The 19,103-nt window shown below is 38.3% G+C and overlaps 1 protein-coding gene across 3 annotated transcripts in view; it reads left to right on the forward strand.

Annotated features, from left to right (window-relative positions):
* PI4KA (phosphatidylinositol 4-kinase alpha) overlaps window positions 1-19,103 on the forward strand; it is a 67,014-nt gene that overhangs the window by 37,225 nt on the left and 10,686 nt on the right. For all 3 annotated transcript variants that reach the window (XM_026091950.1, XM_026091952.1, XM_026091951.1), the window contains 25 exons: window positions 364-472; window positions 1,124-1,260; window positions 1,980-2,113; window positions 3,190-3,272; window positions 3,549-3,619; window positions 3,729-3,853; window positions 4,606-4,687; window positions 5,411-5,494; window positions 5,850-5,939; window positions 7,131-7,250; window positions 7,809-7,901; window positions 8,253-8,409; window positions 8,685-8,812; window positions 10,041-10,199; window positions 10,465-10,616; window positions 11,135-11,242; window positions 11,976-12,103; window positions 12,185-12,304; window positions 12,959-13,038; window positions 13,189-13,382; window positions 14,120-14,210; window positions 15,032-15,199; window positions 15,792-15,845; window positions 17,107-17,227; window positions 17,559-17,688. In XM_026091950.1, the coding sequence (XP_025947735.1) occupies window positions 364-472; window positions 1,124-1,260; window positions 1,980-2,113; window positions 3,190-3,272; window positions 3,549-3,619; window positions 3,729-3,853; window positions 4,606-4,687; window positions 5,411-5,494; window positions 5,850-5,939; window positions 7,131-7,250; window positions 7,809-7,901; window positions 8,253-8,409; window positions 8,685-8,812; window positions 10,041-10,199; window positions 10,465-10,616; window positions 11,135-11,242; window positions 11,976-12,103; window positions 12,185-12,304; window positions 12,959-13,038; window positions 13,189-13,382; window positions 14,120-14,210; window positions 15,032-15,199; window positions 15,792-15,845; window positions 17,107-17,227; window positions 17,559-17,688 (2,918 nt within the window). The remainder of the gene's footprint in view (window positions 1-363; window positions 473-1,123; window positions 1,261-1,979; window positions 2,114-3,189; window positions 3,273-3,548; window positions 3,620-3,728; window positions 3,854-4,605; window positions 4,688-5,410; window positions 5,495-5,849; window positions 5,940-7,130; window positions 7,251-7,808; window positions 7,902-8,252; window positions 8,410-8,684; window positions 8,813-10,040; window positions 10,200-10,464; window positions 10,617-11,134; window positions 11,243-11,975; window positions 12,104-12,184; window positions 12,305-12,958; window positions 13,039-13,188; window positions 13,383-14,119; window positions 14,211-15,031; window positions 15,200-15,791; window positions 15,846-17,106; window positions 17,228-17,558; window positions 17,689-19,103) is intronic.

Here is a 19,103-nt window from a genome sequence, read left to right on the forward strand (position 1 = left end):
ACTCTCAGTTTAAAGGATGCTGTGATCTCTTCCTCTCTGCAGTTGTTGTATACTGATACTGTTTCCTCTTTAGAGGTTACTGCATCAATATGGTATAATCCTGTGTAAAACCAAGTGAATTTTTGCTTCATGTATTTCAAATATTATCATTTAAGGTATTCTAACAAAATCAAATTTTCTTCAGTGTAATGAGAGCAATGTAATGTTAGTTTAGAATAATATTAGTCTATTATTAGAAATTAGATGACAATATTGCATTTGGAAATCATACTAAATTAAAGTACATGAACTGATTCATTAACATAGAGTTAAGTTACTGTAACCCCCAGCATCTTCAGATTTTAATTTTGTTTTCTTTGTTAGCTCACTAGGCGCTTGCCACCCATCAAGGAGGCCAAGCCCAGGCTGCAAAAGCTCTTCCGTGACTTCTGGTTGTATTCAGTGCTGATGGGATTTGCTGTGGAAGGATCAGGTAGTGTAAATTCTAGTAGAATAGCATTGATACTCAGATTTAAACTCTTGATGAACATAAGTGTAATTGTATGAAAATCATTCACAATAGGCTGAAGAAAGATTACAGACATAAAGCATAAAGTAAGCAGCTTATGTGACAGTTTTCTAGTAGAATTTCATTACATCCTGGTCCTGTTTTGCCATGGGATTGAGCACAGTATGATTTGTTCTTGTACGTAGGCTTTTTTTGCTTTTTGTTTTCTCTGCTAATGCTGCTGGTTAGCCATGACTTACGAGTTTTGATACCTAAGTTTCTGAAAGGGAAGATCAGACACATAGGGAGGTGTAAGACGGAGACAAGGTAGAAACTTCTCCATTGGGAAGTTTCACTTGGAGCTACCTAAGGATGTTTGTTGGGTTTGGAACACAGTCCACTTGCGCTGAGTGTTTGTGCATAGGTACATGAAAAGTTGGCGCTAAGAAGTAGTGCAAGGCTTGATAATGCTGATTAACTTTGTGAATCTTAATCTGTTAGACTTGTTAAAGGATTGGTAAGAATTTGGTTTAATGGTGATAGTAATCGCTGAATATGGTTCACTGAGCTGTATCAGCTTAATGTATTCTCCCTCCCCCTCTTTTATTCCCCCCCCCCTTTGCACTTGTGCTCCAGGTCTGTGGCCGGAAGAATGGTATGAAGGTGTATGCGAAATTGCCACCAAATCTCCATTACTCACGTTTCCTAGCAAAGAACCTCTTCGATCTGTTCTTCAGTACAATTCCGCCATGAAAAATGATACTGTGACTTCTGTAAGAATCAATTTCTTTTATTATGTCCTTCCATAATGTCCTCCAGGTATTAAAATAATATAGTAACGAAGAAATACTTCTCTGGAATAGCGCAATACTGTTTTTACCTGCCTCCTATTAGTGAAAAACAGGGTTTTTTTACACTACTTTTATGACAACAGTGTATGTGAATGGCTTGGGTTTGTTTTCACTGAGTGTGATAATACATGTGTTTGATGTGGTAGCTACGCTTTTTTGTTTAAGTATAGAAATCAAGTTTGTGTGGAAAGGGAAGCCTTCTAATAGTCTGCTTCATCCGTTCTATATCAGGCTGATAAAACTTGTACTGTGTAAAAAAAAAGAAAAAAAAAAAAAAGCTTTGGAAGGAAACAACCCATTCATTCTCTCTCCCTGCTCAAAAAAAGGTTAATTGAGCTTTTATCTTTTTTCTTCTGGCTTACTACCGGTATACTTCTGTCTCTCTAGTGTCTGCAGGATAGATTTTACCTGAAGAGTATTTGTGATAGGAGTGTAAGTGGACCGAAGAGTTGGAGCTTATGAGAGGCCTTTGTATGGTTCCCAAATAACATAGAAATCTGCATGTGTCTAGATGTTTAGTCCTGTGACATCAAAGCACTGCACAACAGTCCCGTGAAGTTTCAGAAGCTGGACAGCAAATGCTTTCAAAACAAACTATTATAGTCCTCCTGCTTTAGATAACTGAATGTATTCATCTTTAGGCTGAATTAAATGAATTACGGAGTACCATAATAAATCTCTTGGATCCTCCTCCAGAAGTGTCAGCACTGATCAATAAGTTGGACTTTGCCATGTCTACCTATCTCCTTTCTGTCTACCGTCTAGAGTATATGAGGTATATATGTACTTTTTTTTCCACGCTGGATTTTTTTGAATTGTGTTGGGTATTTGGCTTTTGGGGGTTTTGTTAGTTTTGGTTTTTAATTTTTAAATGTTCAAGTCAGAATTGCCAGAAACTAAGATAAATGAGAATCAATATTTTGTGTCAAAGTAGCTCCATGGAAGACTGACACTGGAAATTCATCTGTGCCAAAGTTCCTTTAGGGTGGATAGAAGGATGGAATGCTATAGCTGGGCCCCCAAAATGTGAGCTCCTCTGTACAGGAACTAATTGAAGATGGACACAAGGGCCCTAGAAAGGACAGTCTTGAAAGCGTAATGCACCTGCACAGAGTTGAGGTCTTGTGCTTTTACCTCTGAAGAATAGCACAGATATTCTTCTGTGCTGTGAGAGTATAGTAATGGAGGAGCTGAGAGAATTATTTCTGTAGTGTGCTTTTATTCCCTTCACTAGTGTGATCTACTTTGTACCAATTTAATTTACTGAATTCACAGATTTTTCTTTCTTTACAAGCTTATTGATTACTGCTATTAAAAAAGAAAATCTGTAGTTGAAAGCTGAATTGAGGGTTTGGCAGTGAAGAAAGTAGGAAGAAACTTCACCATCTCATATTTGCTTTTGACAGTAACTAAACAGCAAGGACAAACATTTCCTGAAACTTCCTGGTTGTATTTTAGAAACAGTTTTTTAATAAATAGTATTTCCATCTTGTACGAATACAACATATACATCTGCCTATAGAAATACAAGAAATTGTACCATGTTCATGTGTTGGTGGTGATTATGCAAGTATGTCATCAGGTTTCCCCCTCCTGTGGTGTGTAAGTTATTTTCTCTGTGGCAAACCAGCTCTTTATCATCTAAGCCCTGTTAGTTCAATATAGAAAGAAATGGCAGTATCAGACCTCCTGGAGAATTAAAATTACTGTAAAATGAATCATTACTGTTTGTGTTGGTATGTACTGTGGTGTTAAAAGTACTCTGGATTTGTGTTGAAGGTGTTTAAAAGAAAACAAAAAAACAAACCAAACCAAAACCCCCCAAAACCCACAAAACTGTTTTCCTTCTAGGGTGTTGCGTTCAACTGACCAAGATCGCTTCCAAGTCATGTTCTGCTATTTTGAGGATAAAGCAATTCAAAAAGACAAATCTGGTAAGATTATCTATCTAGGTTATGTTGCAATTTGAGATACTAGAAAGTGTGATCTTCAGGCATGTGAAACTAAAACAAATCAAACTGAACTAAGTAACAAAGTAGGTAACTAAGTAACATTCAGTAGGTTGCTGTTATTTTATTTTTGCCAGAGAAAGCTGATTGTATTTTGAAACAGTTTTGTTCAATGCTGGCTGAGTAAACATAAACACTTTTTAACGTTTAAAGAAAATGTAATTCTGATAACCAGACCTGTGACTTCTCTCAATTCTTCAGGCATGATGCAGTGTGTGATAGCTGTTGCTGATAAGGTGTTTGAAGCTTTCCTGACAATGATGGCTGATAAGGTAAGTTACTTGGAAACTAAAAGTTTGTACAAATGTTCTCATTAAATTTATGAAAAAGTGTTTAGCTTTTTCCTTAAATGTTTCATATTTCTTTTTGAAATGTTTTTAGCCTAAAACCAAGGAGAATGAAGAAGAGCTGGAGAGACATGCTCAGTTCTTGCTGGTGAATTTTAACCACATTCACAAGAGGATAAGGAGAGTAGCAGACAAATACTTGTCAGGTCTTGTAGATAAGTGAGTATAGATTTCACTTCTCCGTTGCTTTTTTCACACTTACTAATTAGAGAATATTCATGGAAGTGAGGAAGGCAGGTGTGTGGATGTCATGGCTGATGGTTCTGCTAGACCGTCTCCTTGAAAAATGTCATCCAACAATGTTTTTAAACCTGTCTCTGAAACCCCTGCTTAAAATGGCCGTTTCTTTATACTATTTCCACAGATGGAGGAAGGCAAAATGCTCAAAAAAAAAGAGCAAAAATATGCTTTACTTCATCATACTGCATTCAAGACACTGTCTTCTGCTGGACAGTAGGCCATAGTGTGTTCTGTTTGCATAGCAGTGTAAAGCTGCTTTTTTTTTTTTTTTTTTTAAAGTACTGAAGTAATTATTTCAAGACTTCAGTGCTGAAATAAAGTAGCAATGTGTTATTTTTCTTTCTCTTTCCATCTCTGCAATGTGATGGAGCCTGAGTTGTCTAACCTGAAGTGTTGCATTGACTTTGTTTTTCTCTCAGGTGTGTTTCTCTCAGGTTTTTCTCAGGTATGTCAGTTCCTAGGAAACAGCTCCCCTTAGCTTGCTCTTGGAGAGCTTTGGATACATATTGAGCCAGTCTGTGAGCTGTGGTGAGCTTAGTGCCTTCTGTTGTATATGAGTTTACCTAGTGATGTATATAGATAGCTCTTTGAGCAACTTCATTTCTTGGTAAAAACATTTCCTTCCTCAGCTCCCCATAGTCATTGTGTGTGTGATTCCTGTCTTGCTCTAGATTTCCTCACTTGCTATGGAGTGGAACTGTGCTGAAGACTATGCTAGATATTCTGCAGACACTGTCACTGTCTCTTAGTGCAGTAAGTTCCTTTTTCTTGTGATGCTATTATGGTTATAAAATATACCTTCCGCTTTTCTTTTTCTTAGAACTGATTTTTTTCCTTTGTTCTGCAATTATTTAACATTTACTTTTTTGGAGTTCTTGGTTTGTTTGTGCCACAGAAGGAGAACCTTCATCATTAAGATTTATATAATCTTAATAATAATTTATTAAATCTCAGTGCACTCCTGTGAGGTAAGGAGTGTATTCGCCTCCCTATTTTATAGATAGTAAAAGTAGTGCTTGAAAGTTATCAAATGAGGTTCAGAAAGTCAAATTTAGTGTTTAAGAATAAAATAAAGTATTACTAATTCCATATTATAACTATCAAACTGTCGTCTTTGAAGTAAAAGTTTGGTATTTATTTTTTTGAATGATTATGATGTCAGGTTGTATTCTTTACGATCTGTGTATGTGTATCCGTATTCCTTGGACTCTCAAAATATTACATACTAGTGTTTTTGAAAATGGAAAAGCTTTATAGAAATTTATTTTAGTACTAAATGTTGAGAAGAGGGCTTAGATTTTTTTAAATAATTGATCTATACTGAAAACCAAACTGTTCAAATTGACTTTGAGAGCCAAATGTTAGCAAAGTGGTTTGTAAATCAGACTTCCTGTTTGGGGAGAGTGCCACTTGGGTTGTTCAAGGTAAGCGATGATGAACTTTATCTTACTGAGATTTGACGTTGCCTTTGTTTAGGACATTCACAAGGACCAACCATACTATGACATTCCAGATGCTCCATATAGAATAACTGTCCCTGACACACATGAAGCCAGAGAGGTAGGCAGTCCTCCTTGATACATCAAACAACAAAATAATGCCTGACTCTTTGTGTCTTGGAGATAAATTACTCTGAGCAGCTCTGAAAGGTCCTTTTCTGAATATGTATCCTTAGGTAAGATTTTTCTAATATAAAATGGCAACTGGGCATTTATATTTTTCTGAATCTCGGCACGAAGCATGACAGTTCTTTGCTTACCAAGGGTATATTTCATTGTTAAGGGAACTTTTAACTGTATCAAGTTGCTGAAACCTGTCTTGGTTCATATAATTTTTACTTATTACACCATTAAAAACAGTGCTTCTTGTTAAATATCCAATATTTTACTGACTGTATTGATGCTTTTTTAATTAGAGTATAGTGAAGGATTTTGCTGCACGCTGTGGAATGATTCTGCAAGAAGCAATGAAATGGGCTCCCTCTGTTACAAAGTCTCATCTACAGGTAATGAGCCTACATCTGTGGAAGAATTTGATCTTTACAGATCTCCAGAATTAAGAACTAGATTGTATGTTGTTCTTTATTTTTCAGGCTATCCAAATATCATTTTAAATCTCCTATAGCTTGAAGATTTCCATTATGACACTGGCAGGAAATATTTTATTTATTATTACTTAATTAATATTAAATTATTACTTTTATGTGACTTTTGATGTAGTCCACACCTGAATATTTTTAAAATAATATTTTTGTAAACAGTTGATCATCCTGGTTTGGCTTCAGAAATCAAAATTTGGCATAGAATGCTCTACCTAACAAAGATTAATTATATCTGGTGCATTAGCTGAAAGTACCAGCTGGTCAGAAGTTCATGTGATTAGGATGTAAAATTTGTTTCCTTCTTGGGAGGATTTTTTTTTTCCTCCCAGTCTTTACAGTTCATTTTTTAAATGCAGAGAAACACTGTTAATATGAGAAGATTGTAAACTACAGGCTTGAATTCAAGCATGGGTGTAGCAGATGCTCACATGTGGCAGAGTTCAATAGGAAGTGCTCACAAGACTTAGCAAAGGCCACAAAAGACTATTTATGATGTACTAATAAAAGTACTAAAATACCTTTTATATAAACAAAGTCTTGCTACAGTAAAATGCAGATCTCTTCTGCTAATCCTTTGCTGAGCAGTTGGAAAATAATTAGTCTGGGTTGGACTAATATTCTGCCTAGAAGAGCCTGTCTTAGTGCTGATAACGGTTTCTGGGGAGGCTCAAGAACAGTCTCGGACACAGCAAATCTACCTGCGGTTTGTATTTCTTTCCCTAAAAAACCCAAGAGACTCTCCTTTTTGAAAAAGGATAACTAAATATATTCCCATCTTCCAGGGAGTCCAAAATACTTCCTTTTGTGAAGTACTTTTTGTGAAAAGTGTTTCCCTTTAAAGAAGACATCAGCTTTCAGATACCTTACCTTTTACAAGATGGAACGAATCTTACTCTTTATGTATTTAGGATGACGTTCAGAGTTCCCTAGTGCCAAGGGAGCAGTGCTTAAAAGGGAAGCGTAGAGACAGTGTTTGTTGTCAGATATATGTATAATTGAGTTTTCTGGTAGTTCACAATGATGCACCACTTGTTATGAGCTGCCCTTTCTAGAAAAATGCAATAGTTTTCCAACAAACATCATTGTTTCTCTCAGGAGTACTTAAACAAACATCAGAACTGGGTATCAGGTTTGTCCCAGCACACAGGACTGGCTATGGCTACAGAAAGTATTCTGCACTTCGCAGGCTACAACAGACAGAACACCACTTTGGGCGTGAGTATTACGCATAACTCTTGCTTGTTTGTTCATGTAGCTGTATAGCTGTCATGTTAATTTGATAACATTCAATATAGCCAGGTATATGGATTTTCTTTATCATTTTTGCCATAGTACTTGAGCATTTACTCTGAAAGATACCTTACTTCTTTCTGTCTCAAATCAAGTTATCTCCCAGTCATGATGATGATCTGTAAAATATTGAAAAGTAACATGATGACAAATAAGAGAGTAAAACTGTAGCTGTTCCACCAGCTAAGATCCTTTGTACTCTTCTGTCTTCTTCCTTACCTGTTCATGAAAGGGGAACAGCAGCCCCAGAGATTTTCTTTATGGCTCCCCCCCCCCTTTTTTTTTTTGCCTTGATCTCAGACTGTATTCATGGAATTAATGCATGTGTCCCTTACTCGTTTTTTTTCATTGGTCCTGGTACTATTCTTCTGATGCTAAGCCCAAGGAAAACTAAACGTAAAACCTCTGTAAAGGTTTAAATAGAAAAAAACTCATGTGCTTGGATAGGTACAGTGTAAACAGCTATATGTGGTCTGGTCATAGGCAACCCAGCTAACAGAAAGACCCACTTGTGTGAAGAAAGACTACTCCAACTTCATGGCTTCTCTTAACTTGCGCAACCGCTATGCAGGAGAGGTAAGTACAGCATTTCTCCTGAGTGTAGAGCGTTTACCAGTTACAGCATGGCTTTTCAGGTCCCTTCCAACTTTAATTGTTCTATGGTTCTTTGTTCATTTAAGCATGGACTTTAAAGTTAAATCCCTTTCAAGATAAAGGGTGTAATTTTCCTAGGTTATTAAGCAGATGATTTTATTGTTAGTCTTGCAGTGAGTTCTTAGATTGTTGGTAAAGCTAAGGAGCTTTAGCAAAGTAGTTAACAAGAGATATCTCTGTTTATAGTGGATCTCCTTACTCAGCACACAACTGATCCCAAACTGGGCTCCTGAAAATATTGCTCTCTGTTGAATAAAGAATTATATTTTACAGGTTTCTGGAATGATTCAGTTCTCAAATGCTACAGGACGAACATCTGACCTGAATAAACTGATGGTTAAAGAGCTCAGTGATGCTCTTGAATTGGGCCAGACTGAATTCTATACTCAGGCCATGTTTAAGTTGACTGCACTGCTAATAAGCAGCAAAGGTAATGAAAAACAAAAGGAGTTCTGCTTTCTGGCTGCGAATGCCGAGAGTAATAAACAACAAAAATACCTATATACAAACCCAGTAAGTATCAGTCTGAAGCAAAACTGTGTTTGGGTTTTTTCAGTTATACTTATTTTAGGGAAAAGCCTCTCAAACTAAAAGCTATTTATTAGGAACTGATTATCACATACTTTGCACACCAATTTCATGCTGATGTGAAAAGTATTTCTTATTGATTCTGTTGGAGAAATCTGTGTGAATGTTTGTTTTCAGACTGTGATCCCCAGCTCCTTCATCATCTGTGCTGGGGACCCCTGCGAATGTTCAATGAACATGGCATGGAAACAGCAATTGCTTGCTGGGAGTGGCTGCTTGCTGCCAAGAATGGAATAGAAGTGCCGGTAGGAAGCTATTTAACAATTCTTTCTCCACCCCTGCAAGGGGGGGAGGAGAGAAAAATACGGAGAGAGTCACAGTTATTGTGAATCCATTTCAAATAAGGATGTTAAATGTTTTGTTAATCAGTTAAGCAGGGGTTTCCTGGTAGACTAATGGATTGATGGTAGTCTGAATGCCCTCACTAAGTGGACTGTGGGAAATGGCACTCTCAGCCGCAGGCTGATATAGCCAAGGAAAGTTGTTAGGATCTCAGCTGTAGAACTGATTTTGCTGCACAGGTACCTGAGCTGCTCATGAATTGGCTCCTGAACTGCTGCAATTTATATAATAGTGTTTTAAAACAAATGGAAATCAATGCCCCTGCTCATCATTCAGAGCCTCTGGTGTCTGGCATTGTTTCCTTGCATTAAAAATAGGCTTGCAAATGTCCTAATCCTGTATCAGGCTAGAACAGCTGTATTTTGTGAAGAGGGGACAAATCTAGTAGTAATAAAGCAACTCACCACACACAGATGGAAAAAGCTGCCTTTGGAAATAGCTCCAATGAGTGAGCACTAAATGTTTTGCTTGCTGGGAATAATTATCAGTCTGAATTTATGTAGGTCAGTTCCACATGCACATTGCAGTGGCTTAACTTATTAAAAATTGGTTTCATTTTTTTCTCTTAGGCTTGTGAGAAATACCTTCTGTGTATCTTGTTGAGGAGATCAGGTGAGCACCCTCAGTTGCTGGGCTTCCCCTCTACCAGAGGGTGCTGCTCCTTAGAGCAGGGCCAACAAAAGTGAGTGTGTGCCAGCTTTCTCTGGTGCGGTTCATCATTTGTGTGCCCTAATGAGCCAGACTGTCCTGCTGTGCATGAGAAGGTGGCGTATATTTGTCTCTGCTGCCATGGTGTTGGAGGCAGTTTCCTTCAGTAGAGGGGGAGAAAGGACAGCACCAGGTGATTAACAGTTCAGTCTCCTCAGCAAGATACAGAGCTTGTCTGCTGTGTGGTCTTTCCATTACAAACTGAACTTCTGAGGGGGTCTTTCTTCCCTTTGTAATTTAAGATGTGGAAGAAACACTTTATTTCAGGTGGGGTGTATAGACCTGTCTCTGCCTCTCCATTAACATTGCAGGGATTTTTAATTGATGTGTTCAGATCCTTGTGTGCCCTTTGGAGAAAGTCTGTGCTTTACACACAAGAAGATGCTCTTGAAACAGGAAGCACTGTAGTCTTCTCTTTTGTAGTTCATGCGGGAAATGGCAGGAGCCTGGCAAATGACAGTGGAGCAGAAAGTTGGCCTGTTTTCTGCTGAGCAGAAAGAAGCAGATCCGTTAGCAGCCTCAGAAGAGAGCCAGCCGAGGCCTTGTCCACCAGAGGTCACCCCACATTACATCTGGATAGATGTACGTATCTCTCTCCTGGAATGTTGCATCTATGATGACATTGCAGTGACACTGTAATTAAGCTACTCTGCGCTGTTTGGTCTCATAATTCTGGAAAGGCAGTGCAGCTTGTGACTGTAGTTCCTCTGCCTTAAAACCAGGAGCCATGCTCTTTTTAAAGGAGCATAATAATTGGGGGGTGGAAAAAGGTATCTGACACAGAAAAGACTGGTTTTTTGAGAGAAAAAAAATCAAAGGAAGTATGGCATGTCTGTCTCTTTCTCAGTTTCTGGTGCAGAGATTTGAAATAGCCAAGTACTGCAGTTCTGACCAAATAGAGATCTTCTCCAGCCTGCTCCAACGGTCTCTTTCCTTGAACATTGGAGGAGCGAAAGGCAGTTTGAATCGTCATGTGGCCGCAATTGGACCACGTTTTAAGTGAGTGGGGTTTTTCTTTCTTTGTGGAAGGAAATAAAGTTGGGGTGGGGGGAGAGGGAAGAACTAAACGCCAAATATGTAACTTGTCATTGGCCTTAAATGGAGAAAATTCTTTTAAGTGTGGAATGATTTAGAGTCTAAGCTCTGTTTTCAAAGTAGGTCTAGCTAAATCAGCTTGAAAATCATTTCTGGTGCTTCAGAAAACTTCATGGGATACTTTTATGTAATGAACTGCCCATGTCACGAATCTAGTCAATGCATCAGTTGGGTAAAATTTTGCTACGTCAATTGTTTTCACTTTTTATGACTTGAAGGCTTCAACTTTCTATTGTCCTGTAGCCACAGCTTTAGGAACACGCTGATAATAAAACAGTTTGTCAAGGACAGTTAAACGGACACTTTTTCCCTTGTATGACTTGGATGGAGTTATAGCTGTTAGTAGGATCGGTATGGTATTGCCTTGGTCACCATTGTGGAAATGCAAAAAATTTCATGGTCTAAATATTTTTTTATATTAGGTTGCTGACTCTGGGGTTGTCTTTGCTGCATGCTGATGTGGTTCCAAATGCAACTATTCGAAATGTGTTGAGAGAAAAGATTTATTCAACTGCCTTTGATTATTTCAGGTATTCTTTTTATTTGCAATTACTCACTGAAAGTCTGTTTGTGCAATTTCCTAAATCTTTTGATACTTCAAAGCAGCAACTGTCTTTCTCTTGTAGTGATTTAATTCCTTCCTTTCTTTTTTCACCCATTAAAACAAAGACATTTTTTTCTTTTGTGCCTCAGTATAGTTCATGAACTATCTCGATGAGGCTTAGATATAAGCTCCAGATGTATATGTGGCTTATAAACTAGTATCTTCAGGGCAGTTCATATTCTTTCCTTTCTCTCATTATTCTGGAGATTATGCAATACTAAAAACTGTACCTAGATTTATAAGATTTAAAAGAATTACTGTTGCAGAGTGTATGGCTGAAATGGTTCATACAGCTTTGAAAATATATCCTTGCAGAATCTGATGATAAATGTGCTTTCAACATTTGGCGTGGGCATAATAGAAGATGATGTAATTGACAGCAGCATCTGACAAGGCGAGGAGGTCAGAGTCAGTCATAATATTAGGTTCCGAATGAATCCAAGATGCTGACAGCCTGCCTTCTTGATCTTCAGTTGCAATAGGAAAGTTTTACTCAGTCAGACAGAATAAAGGAATGAGGATAAAATGTAGTGATGCATAGGCTGCTTGTTCTCATAGCTTCTGGTCAGAAGAAAAAAAAAATGGCTTGATTAGATTTGGGTTTTGGGGTTTTGTTTGTTTTGCCTTCAACTTCACATTTTTTGTGTGATATCTTTAAGTTGTCCCTCAAAGTTCCCTACACAAGGGGAAAAGAGGCTTCGTGAGGATATTAGCATATTGATCAAGTTTTGGACAGCTATGTTCTCAGACAAAAAGTATCTGACAGCCAGCCAACTAGTGCCACCTGGTGAGTTCCTTTACATGCAGTTTCAAAAACCTGTAGTTTGTTTGATTAGATTCTACTTTAGATCTTGTGTTCTATTGTCAGATAATCAAGACACTAGGAGCAACCTGGATATCAACGTTGGATCTCGGCAACAGGCTACACAAGGATGGATAAATACCTACCCTTTATCCAGTGGCATGTCAACCATATCTAAAAAATCAGGTATCTCTTTAATTGCAGCAAGCTCATTGCATCCCACTTCACAGCATGTTTTATATGCAGATGTTGCTTAAAGCTGGTATTTGCCTTTAATGTTGGGCTCATGTTTTCCTGATAGGGTATTTAATTGCTAATGCCAAACTCATGGTGGTGGTGTGGGAATGGTGCCTCACTGGGAGCAAACAGCGAAGTTTTGAAACTAGCTGTTTTGTTCAATAGACCATTCAGTTCTGCAGTGCAGAAGATAGGAGTGGAGGTCAAGATATATTGAACTCCTGAAAAGAAATTGCATTACGTGTGCACACATGCCTTAGTGATTTTTCCGGGCAGCAGAACGGCATTAGGTTGTGAATTGTATTTTTGCACAGCTATAAGCTATGTGCTCTTCTTTTTAGTAGGCTGCTGTACTTCTAAAGCGAATGCAACACTGGTTAAACTAATAACCCTATAGCCTGTCGTACTCAGTGTGTTTAGAGAACAACTGCATGAGCAGATGCAGTGCTGACTTTCTGAAGTCACTCAGGTCTAAATTTACAAGTGTCCTATGCTGGTTCAGTTCTTTAGCTTCTGTTAAGGTTGCCCCATGTAGACAGTTTGAAAGCAGCATTTAAGATACTGAAGAAAAGCCACTGAAAACATTTTTATCCTTTCCTCAAGGGATGTCCAAGAAGACTAACAGAGGGACGCAGCTGCACAAGTACTACATGAAGCGGAGGACATTACTGCTCTCGTTGCTGGTGGGTCATCAGAAAAATAGGGGCACTGCATGAATTTCTGAGACCTTGAAGTTGTTGCAGGATAAATATACTAAAGCAATGTGAGAGGGTGAAAGTGGAGTATTTTATTTTCTTCCAAAAAATAATTTGTTTTTAATCTATTTCCCTCAGGCTACTGAGATTGAACGCTTAATCACATGGTACAATCCACTCTCCTCCCCTGAGCTAGAGCTGGATCAAACTGGAGAGAGCAGTGTGGCAAACTGGAGGTCTAAGTATGTCAGTCTTAGTGAGAAGCAATGGAAAGATAATGTGAATCTGGCTTGGAGCATTTCTCCTCATCTTGCTGTACAGCTGCCTACCAGGTGAGAAATTTCAAAAGAAAGAACTGATATAATTCCTGCTACCTTTCTTAGAGGTTGAATGAGTACTGACACTGTAAGTACTGATGGCACTTGCTCCTGTTTACAGCAGTCTTGCATCTTTTCACACCTGGCTGAGACCTTTGAAATGAAAAGAACCAGACTGCTTAATAAGACACACACTGGGCTCAGGCTCTAGTGGAGCCTGAGTTCCTTCTCTACATTGACACATAGACAGTGTTTTCTTCAGAAGGAATCATGTTCAGTTTTGAATAACATTTCACCCATTAGTAGTTGTAGCATTTAAACAGTGCTAAAGGTATCTTGGAATGAAGTGTTCTGCCTATATATTGGCTTGTGCTTTAATCAGTATAACAGAAGAATTTGCATAGTTGGCTACAGAAGGGAAAGGAAATTCTTTCCCACTTACAGCAATGATGATTTTTGCCAAGTAGAGTTCTAAGCACAGATTTCTATAGAATCCCAGACAGTATTTTTCAGCCAAGAATTTGATAGTGGGCTAAAGTAGTTGTGCTTTATACAAAGGCATTGGATGAGGACTAGTTCTTCCTGAATCCTCTTTTCACAGCATATTGGTCCCTCAATGTACACCATTTTATAGTTGGGCTATTTGTTTATTAAGCACGTACTTTTCTGCCTTTTGCTGTTCTCATCTTCTGATAAATAAAGAGACTGTTGAAATTAACTAATAATGTTGTTGTATTCCTGGTTATATTTAGATTTAAGAACACTGAAGCTATTGGAACAGAAGTAACTCGTCTGGTTCGGTTGGACCCAGGAGCTGTTAGCGATGTTCCTGAAGCAATAAAGGTATTTGTTAATACTGATATTGTCATGGGGCCTCAGATAGGCTGTTTCCTACAGATATATTGGAAAATACAGTTTTTACTTAAGACAGAATGTGTTCTAGTGCTAAGCATAACTCAGGGGAGAGAATGACAAAATAGCTATGGAAATAGGATGCCGAGGCAAGAATCTCGGTACTACGAGTCTGTGGCTAGCTAGCTGATTGTACACCTTGCTCCTGGACCTATTCTTGCCATACATAAAGCATTCCAAACCCCATCACTTTCAGTACAGCCACTATTTCTGTTCTTTTCACATAACATGTAAAAAGACCACTGGACATGGTGACCATGGTGGTGCGCTGCTGCTGAAGTTGATTTCAAGTCTAACCCATTCTCTCAGTGTCAAAAGAGGCAGAGTCTCTAAAATGGAGGAAATGCCTCATGCTGATCTGCAGTGGAGCACTGTAGTCATGTGAGGGACAGTCTCATCAGAGCTGCATTCTGTATATCACCTGTAAAATAGATGAGAGGAAAATTGTACCTTTGACAGTTATAAAAGGGTTCATCCTCTCTTCTTTCTCCCCATGCTGGTTCTGCTGTATTATGCTTTTTGTAACTCTGCCTCACAAACCTCATCCAGTGATCAGGGAGGTGAGGTGATTCCAATAGTTAGGTTTCCCTGGAAGAACAAATGCTTTAGATGAATAGTTGTTTTGTAAAATAAAATGTAGCATGCTTCACTTTCCATGCTTTAAGAAGCTAGATTATAGCGTTACAGCCTGAGTATTACCCAGGTATTACTGGGTCCTATAAACTCATAACGTGTCTGACCTGCTCTTTCAGTACCTGGTTACGTGGCATACAATCGATGCTGATGCACCTGAGCTCAGCCATGTTCTGTGCTGGGCACCAACAGACCCACCGACTGGCCTTTCCTATTTTTCAAGCATGTATCCGCCTCATCCTCTAACAGCTCAGTATGGAGTTAAAGTCCTGCGATCTTTTCCTCCGGTAAGATGTCTTCCAAGAGAGCCTAATACTTCAAGTAAAGTTGTGGCCTCAGTCATTGTGACTGCAGGCTTCATTTTAATACTGTGAAGAGGCAGGTGTGCTAAATGGGCACATCGCATTGAAGAGAGTGAATAGGTTGGGATGAAAAATTAACGTTGATTGTCCCGCATACTACTGGCTTATTCACTTGCAAGTTCTTTGTCTTTTATAGATCACATTAAGCTGAATTCTTCAGACCATTTCTCTCAGATTGTTCTTTTCAGTTCTCAGATATTCTCCTCTCAATGGAAAGGTGTTTCTTCTGAAGCAGAAGAAGGCTTGAATTTTTAGCACTTATCAAACTTGTTATAAAGACTGTAAAATACATATTTGTTGATGATATTTTTGAAGAGGGTAGCTGGGCAGAAAAATCCTTTGATTTGAGAAGGTGGCACATACGTAGTTTAAAATAAAAAATCAGTGCTAGTAGAAATTTTGTTCATCACCTAAATAAAGGGAGCTTTTCTCTGTGCATGTGACCTGTCTTCCCTTCCAACTACTAAACCAGCAATAATAATGATAAAAAAAACTCTGCCGCCTTTTCTTTTTTCAGGATGCCATTTTATTCTACATTCCACAGATTGTGCAGGCACTTCGTTATGATAAGGTAAGGACATGAAACAGCTGTGTATGAATCAAGGAAATTTTTAAAACAGCCTTTATACTTAAGACTGCAAATCAGACAAAACTTAAGTTTAAACTAATGCTGCGTATTATTGTCTTATACCTAATATACAGGAAAAAAATTAATTGTCTCTGGAGACAGGTTTGCTTGGGTGCACCTTTATTATGAACAGGTAAACTTGAGAAAACAGAGGCTATGTAGCTTATCTGTAAGGAGCGAGGTTTTGTTATGGGAAATCTCAGCTGAGCACTCTGTCTGAATAAAGCTTCTGAAGAGCTGTGTGAGATGAGTAATAGTGAAATTAAATGAAAATCACTGTCCTTAATTATTTTTCTGTGGAGTTATACAGAGAAGACATCGGGGGGCAGGGAGGGGGATCTCCATCATCTATACGAAATTAGATCTTATCTTCATCTTGTAGAAGCCAGAAGCAAAACTTGAGGACCAAATTCACAGTTCATTAAATTGGGATCATTATTGTCTGCCCATAAGGTATTTGAACACTGGTCAGTGCATTATTTTCAGGTGAAGACATCCCAGCCAGGAGTGTAGGTGACTGTATATAGTTATTCTTTGAGAGCTTCATATAGATAAATATCCTCTGTAGTGCAGAGCATAAACATCACAAAGTCTTGTCTGATACTGTCATAGTCAAACAGAAATCTCCAGAGAGCAGAGAAGTAGCTGCAAGTAGGGGAAAGGGAATGCCACCCCTAGAGTGAGTAGGTTTGCCTTGTGCATTTCAACTTCTTTTGTAAGTTTATGTTCCTGCTTTCCAGAATTTCTGTGCAACCATGCCATCATGTGCAGTTCTTGCCACCAAAATTATGAAGTTGTCTGTATAGCTCACATTAAAGGAACATTTAGTGATGCCAAGCAAGACCAAAGACTCCATTATGCTGTACTTTGTAGAAAACTAACTAGGAGACACCCTGAGCTCAAAAAGATTTGAAATCCAGATAGAACAGATAGAAAAAGGTGCTGAGGCGGGAAGTAGCTTACCTAGAATGACAGAACAAGTCAGTAATAAAGCTGAAAACAGTTTAGGCTTAATCTCCTACCTGTTGGAATACATTGCCATTCTTGAAAGTTCTTTTTAGCAAGGTGAATGAGATTGCACTTATTTTCTTTCCAGCCATTAAATAATTTTAAGTTTCAAAGAATAGCTATTAGAAGCAGTTAACATTGAGTCTCCTTGAGTTGTAACAGTCGTTGATTGTTCCTGGACTGCATGCTGTTGCAGATGGGTTATGTTAGAGAATATATCCTGTGGGCAGCTGCCAAATCCCAGCTCTTGGCTCACCAGTTCATCTGGAACATGAAAACTAATATCTACCTGGATGAAGAAGGACACCAAAAAGATCGTGAGTGCTTTAAAATTTAATCTGGCTTGATTCCTATTCCTTGCCTCAGTTCAGACTAAAGTTCCTTCTTGCCTCCTCTCTTGGCAGGAGGAATACTTTTAGCTAGGGAATTTCTCCTCTTCATTTGAAGAGATAGGGTCCGCTCTATCGAATTGTTCTGCCTGACAGAATGCATCAAAAGAGATGCAGCAATCTTTGCATCAGTATCTTTTTTTGTTATTATTATTATTATTATTATTACCACTAACCAAAGATGACTATTTCCCTTCCCCGTATCATGTAGCTCTCTGAAATAAGCTTCTGACACAGATGCTTTCATTTTTATATGCAGCTGACATAGGGGAACTCCTGGAGCAACTAGTAGAGGAGATAACCAGCTCGTTATCTGGCCCAGCCAAGGAGTTCTACCAACGGGAATTTGATTTCTTTAATAAAATCACCAATGTTTCAGCCATTATCAAGTAAGTTGTGCTCTTTTGGGGCTTACTGTTCTGGAAATTACCAGTGTCCTGGTTAAGAGGCTGAGCTGATTTTTAGAGGTAGTGGGATGGTGTTTCAGGAAAAAAGAATTAATTACTCCTATGTTAAGAAATGTTTTTGGTTGGTTGGTTTTTTATGCAACTTACAGTTGTAGTAGGATGCAAAGACTTGCTTTACTTTGACTTAGGGATAATTCGTATCTGCTCTGATCTCAGTATTCTATGCTTTAAGCAGGATTTAGCAGTCCTTCCATCTGAAACAGCTGTAACATTTTACTCTGGAAGTACATGGCAGTAAACTTGAACTTAAGTTTTAAAACTGATTTTAGCAAATATATTGTGGTTGGTGATAGTGGAAGGAGGCTCCACAGAAAAGTGTGCTGAGACAGAAATGGAGTTGGTAAAACAATCAGTGCTCTTATGCCAGTTGAAATCCCATCTGTCTAGTTATATTGTCACATGCCCCATTAATTTGGCTTTTTGGATAGGCGACCAACATTACATCAACAGACCAACATTGTTTGGGTCTGACAGGCTTACTGTCTTTTTTTTTTTTTTTTTAAAATAACTTATTATAACTTCTTAGGCACATTTTATGTGGAGTTAAAAACAAATAAACAAAACCCTGTAAATCTCATGCATGCTTTACTTTCTGCTAAAACTCTAAGACTCCATGAAACTGTCTTTTCCTCTTCGCAAAGACATTTTATTGTGCAGTGTGATACAAAGAGGATTATTCTTTTTGCATATGTAAATCTCTTTCCTTCATTCATAAATTGTTGTTATGGAGACGGATTTGATGTCACTCACACTGGATTGCTCTCTTAAAACTGAAAATCTTGCTCACAGAGAGGCTCTCACTGCTGACTGTAAAGACTGCAGTGAAAATATGTAATTTAACTTTTATAAAGCTTGCCAGTGGATGGCAGCAGCTCAGCACACAAGCTCTACGTCTGTAAGTGTGGTTTTGTGGCATATTTTTAAAACATTCTCTGGTGTATGAAAGTAGTTGAAAGTTGCACAGAATGTATTTCCTGGAACACATTTCCTTTAAAATGAAGCCTTGCAACCACCAGCTTGAAGACATCAGGCTAACGGACATTCACATTACCAACTGTCAAATATCAGATGTCTCTTATGTGCATGCCCAAATGCTTTCACCCAGTAGGATGAATTAAAAGGGGAGTTTAGGATCTCAATATCTTGACATTTGGGATGAAATCAAACCACCTTTTGTTAGGAATAAGTCATAATTAAGCAACTGTAAATAATTATAATTTGCAACCATTTCATCTTGTGCTCCAACCTTAAAATGCATTTGTATTTTAGACATCTCCCACATAAAGACAATGTGGAGGAACTGCTGTTTGCTTTGTAGAGGACACAAGTGAATAAAT

This window comes from Apteryx rowi, unplaced genomic scaffold, assembly GCF_003343035.1.
Source record: "Apteryx rowi isolate R43461 unplaced genomic scaffold, aptRow1 scaffold_93, whole genome shotgun sequence".
Lineage (NCBI taxonomy): Eukaryota > Metazoa > Chordata > Aves > Apterygiformes > Apterygidae > Apteryx > Apteryx rowi.